The sequence below is a fragment of the Athene cunicularia genome (assembly GCF_003259725.1).
Source record: "Athene cunicularia isolate RWA chromosome 2 unlocalized genomic scaffold, athCun1 chr2_part1, whole genome shotgun sequence".
Classification (NCBI taxonomy): Eukaryota; Metazoa; Chordata; class Aves; order Strigiformes; family Strigidae; genus Athene; species Athene cunicularia.
In genome coordinates this window covers 152,513,027-152,517,838 of record NW_020799095.1, presented here as the reverse complement: position 1 = coordinate 152,517,838, position 4,812 = coordinate 152,513,027, and the positions used below count along the sequence as shown (strand labels likewise).

General features: G+C 50.7%; 1 protein-coding gene across 1 annotated transcript in view; it reads right to left on the bottom strand.

Moving 5' to 3' along the window:
• The window catches only part of RHPN1 (rhophilin Rho GTPase binding protein 1), a 28,175-nt gene extending 23,375 nt beyond the window's left edge, over window positions 1-4,800 (bottom strand). The window contains exon 1 of the mRNA XM_026842850.1: window positions 4,219-4,800. Coding sequence (XP_026698651.1) covers window positions 4,219-4,320 — 102 coding nt within the window. The 5' untranslated portion in view covers window positions 4,321-4,800. The remainder of the gene's footprint in view (window positions 1-4,218) is intronic.
• Window positions 4,801-4,812: the final 12 nt, after the last annotated feature.

Below are 4,812 nucleotides of genomic sequence, written 5' to 3'. Positions count from 1 at the left end.
CCCAGGTTGCCCAAAGCCCCGTCCAACCTGGCCTTGAACCCTTCCAGGGAGGGGGCAGCCACAGCTTCTCTGGGCAACCTGTGCCAGGGCCTCACCACTCTCACAACAAAGAATTTCTTCCTCATATCTAAACCCTCTTTCACTTTTAAGACATCATCCCTTGCTCTATCCCTACACTCCCTGATCAAGAGTCCCTCCCCCCATTCCGGCTCACCCTTTCAGCCCTGGGAGGCCGCTCTAAGGTCTCCCTGGACCCTTCTCTTCCCCAGCTGAACCCCCCCAACTCTCTCAGCCTGTCCTCATGCTTGACACTGCGCCACCAGAGCTCAGGGACATCGCTGAGGACTAACGGCAGGACTAAGGCCATCTCAGCTGCCACTGCTCAGACCAGCTCAGGAGGTGATGGATACCATGAGGATGTTAAGTGTAGCCCAGCTGCATTTGGCAAAGGCACCCGTGCTGTTCATCTGCTACGTCCCCTGAAGCCTTGCACAGCCTTCAGCGTTTCCATTATCCCAAACTGTTGCATATATTCCTTAAAGCCTTAAGGACTATTTTGTTTTAATTTTGTAAATTATCCTCTCCTGGGAGTAGACATCTTTTTGCTTTTTTCAAGGGAAGGGAGTCAAAAGGCATCAAAAAGTGTCATTCAATCCTTTCCCAGGGAAGGAAGCAGACATGGTTCAACTCTTCTGTTGGACAACCTGTTGGGATTTCATTCATTTGACCTCTAGCGCTCCCTTGTTCCTTCAACCAGTGGCTGAGATTGGTTGCTCGGGGCATAGATACACCCCTCAGACAACATGGCAGGAGCTCTGCTGGAGCCTGGCTCCCCATGTCTCACCTCCACTTCTCCTCCTACCCCAGCAGTTCCCACAAGAGCCACCCCAAGCGCTCCTATGTACAGTCAGTCGGACTAAAACAAACTCCAGAGCCAAAGGCAAAGTCAAGCAAGGCTTCAAAACAAGCCTGAGATATCTCGGTTTGACACCCATGAGGGCCACACTAACCTTTGGACATCATGAGTCATCCCATCTACAAACTGTTCTCTCATCAAGATGGGAATTTCTTTAGATAGGACCAGGATTCATGGGCAATGCCAAATCCATCCCAGTGCTGGCTATGGTTTGCTGCTAACGGTAAAGGTCCCCAGTTCTTCAGAGCTGTCCGTGAAGTGTGTCCTAGGTGGTGAGCTCCTACCAGCACCCAACACCGCCAAATGAGTGACCAACCCACCCACCCTTCCGGCACTACCAGCCTGTACTCGCAATGCAATGAAAGAAAACGGCACACAAAGGAGCACGAGGTGCTATAGCACGAGGAAATCATACGCTTGCACCCAAGAAGCCTTCAACCCCAGCAAGAACGGTGCACGAAGAGCTGAATTCAGACCAGCGCTTAGGAGGGTCAAGCACCAACCACCAAGCGTAACTCAGGCAGAGGTGGGCAAGTCTATGAGAGTTGGTCAAGTCCAAGCTGCGTTTGCTCTCCGATAATTCACCCAGCTTGCATCAAGGCACACTCTAGAATATCTGTAGTAAAAGCCAGAGTAAAATACCTGCATAGAGACAAGGAACAATGACAACGACAATTCCTACAGCTCTAGGAAGCACCAGCACACAAGCTACCCCTGTCATTGACAGATGTACCCTCGAGACATGACCCCAACCCTTTGCGTTGAGCACATGGTCTCCAGGTACAACTTCGACCTTCCAGGTTTTACAAAAAAAAAAAAAAAAAAGCAAAAAAAAAGCAGGCACTTATTTTCATGCATTCTCAGGAGTAATAATATGTCCTAACACAAAGTTTTCTCCCCAGAAAGGGAGTTTTCCACGTGGACAGATGATCCAGCTGCTGGAAAACTTGCTGTAGAAACAGGGTAACCAGTGCATCAAGCTCCCAGGACCTGTTTTATTTCCAGAACCACACTGGTTTATAAACAATTTCTGATAGAGTCAGAGCTGTCAACCAGAATTATTATTCCTCTTTGTAACCCACAAGTTTTTGAGTCAGGCCAGCACAGGACAAGTGGCCAAGTGACCCTGATTTAGCCACGTTAGCCTGTGGGATAGAGAGCAAAACAAAAGCCACAGAACCGCTCTGCGCACAAAAGCGGGCTTTAAAATTCTCCTTTTTAAAAAGATTATAGATAATTTCCTTCTCCTCCCAGCCAAGGGCATTTCAGAAAGTAACATGGGCTGTTGCTGAAAGACAACCAGTAGGTCACAACAAGCATTTTTACTCCCTAAGCATCTATTTTTCTATAAAAGTTCCTATCATGAAACTAATCTCATGAAGCACTCCGGCTGCAAGCTGTTTTTTCTGTGGGAGACATTACCAGCTAAAACCTCTAAAACCTTTTATTGAGAATATGGTTACATCACACAGCCTTTTAACAAATGAGCGGAGGATTAAGGTTTTAAATTTCCCAATGAAGTGCCCTCACTGTTGGCTAATGCACTCAGCAAGAGGAAAGAAAAATAAAATGGGGGGGGGAGAAAATAAAATACAAGGGATTGGGTTTTTAAACAGCAAAACCTTCACCCAGAGCTTGAATTTTAGGAGCCTGAAACAGCTCTGGGGAGCTGGGGGAGGTACAGGGCATCATGAGAGCTGGGGCAGAGCGCCAGCAGGAAACAGATGTATTAAATCTTCAGTCCCAGTGCATGAACCTTGGCAAGAGAAAAAAAATCACCATCACAGCAGCACTGAGGATTCCCTGCAAGGGAGCAAGCGTGCAGCGGCCCCTTTCCACAGCCCCTGATGCTCTCAGGGTGAGGAAAAACAACTAGAAGAGGCTATACTGAGAGTTTCTTTTAAATAAAAAAACCCTGATATCGTTAAGAGGAAATCTAATCAGGTGAGTTTTAAATTAAAATAAAAATCATGTTATGACAGATGCTGCGTATCCTCTGCCAGTTTTCCCCCACTACAGCTTCGCAACATTTTCCTATGTTGTTCTCCTCTGTGCTACTGCCCGATAGATCCAGAGTAAACCAATTGCTCATACAAGGGAAATGGTGTGTCTCTACACAGAATAAATTGGGAAAAAAAAAAAAAAAAAAAAGTCCTGTTAATCTTTCCTTACAAGCAGCACCTGCTATTTAGACAAGGCCCTGGGTAAATGCCAGCCTGGTTTAAGGTTGCAGCCTCTTTACCTGCAGTTGGAAAGGCCAGGCTCAAGTGACTCAAGATCTGATTGAGCCTTGCAACCTCGGCTGAACAGTCTCAATCCTCGCTCAGGAAAAAAAAACAAAACAAAAAACCCACCTCTAGAGCCTGACTGAGTTTTGTTATTTTGATTGCTGGGAGTTTTTAAGGTGTTGGGGTTTTGGTTTGTTTTTTTTTTGTTTTGTTTTGTTTGTTTTTTGGCCAAAGGGCTGCAGAAATGCAGCTCTCTGCTGAAGAACAAGTTTTGAAAATTATATACTTGCAAGAAGAGATCAGATTACAGGGCAAACTCACTGCAGGTTTATAAAGCTGGCTCCTAGGGGACAGACCTAACGGGAGACACGCTTAAACAGCCCCGAAGTCTTCTGTATACCCATTATTTTATTTTTTTTTTTCCAAGAAGTAACGCTTTCAGAAGCCTCCTCGACCCCACCAGCGTGCATTGCCACCCAAGGGACAGCAGGGAACGTCGAGCAAGGGGTCGGTGGCAGCCTGAGGACAATCCCCGTTGCTTTCACCCCGCTGTTACTAATTAAACGAGTGACGCCAGCAGAGCTATCGGCCCCATCTCGCACGCACAGCCCCGGCTGGATTGCACCGACTTTCCTCATGGGCAGCTCCTGGGGGAAGGAAACGTGGCCAACGAACATCACCCTGCCTGGTTTCTCCGATGGCGGGGAGGCAGGCAGGGCTTGGCTGGACCATCTTCCTACAGGCAGGCAGGAGAAAAAGGCAAAATGCAGGAGTATTTGGTTCAAAGCAGTCACGGGGAAGCTTGCAGATGGAGATGTGACAGAGGAGCGGAGTTTAAGAGTTAAGCTACAAGACAACTGTGTAGGTCTGCTTATGGATGAGCTCTTGGATCCATTTGGACACACCAAACCCTTCGCTATCCAGCCCCGTGACACCCCCAGCACAGTTTGGTGGCCAGGATGGCCCTGCACCCCCACCCACAGGCACCCCTATCCTCACGGAGCAGACAGAGGTACCCAGGGAGCATCACTCGGGTGCTTCTCCATCCCACGCCCGCCCATGGCCGTGCCTCACCTTCCGGGCGCTGCCGCACTTCAGGGCTCGCAGGAGGACAAGGTCACTGTCCCTGTCCCCTTCCCCGCTGCCGTCGGGGCTCTCCTCCTCGGGTGGCATCATCTCCGGGGGTGCAGCATCCACGGGCACGGAGGGGTGGGCCCACGCCTGGGGGGCTCCCGCCTGACCTCACAGGGGGGGGGGCTCTGGGGCTCCTCTGGTTCTCCTGGCCCAGCCCCACACCCTACTAGCCCCCGCGGAGGGGTTCAGAGCTCAGCCCTGCCCTGGGTGGGGGCTTAAACCCCCCCACTAGTCCCTGCTCCCCTATCGCCTCACGACTAACACCTGCCTGGACGGGAGCCCACAGCCCGCTCCCCCCGACAGATAACCCCGCTCGGGGGGGTGAACCCCCAGAGACACCCCCCTGACAGAGATACCCCAGCTCGGGGGGGGTGTGTGTGTGAAATCCCAGAAACACTCCCCTGACAGAGATACCCCCGCTCAGGGGAGGTGAACCCCCAGAGACACCCCCCTGGCAGATACCCCCGCTCGGGGGGGTGAACCCCCAAGGACACCCCCCCTTACAGAGAGATACCCCAGCTCGGGGGGGGGGGG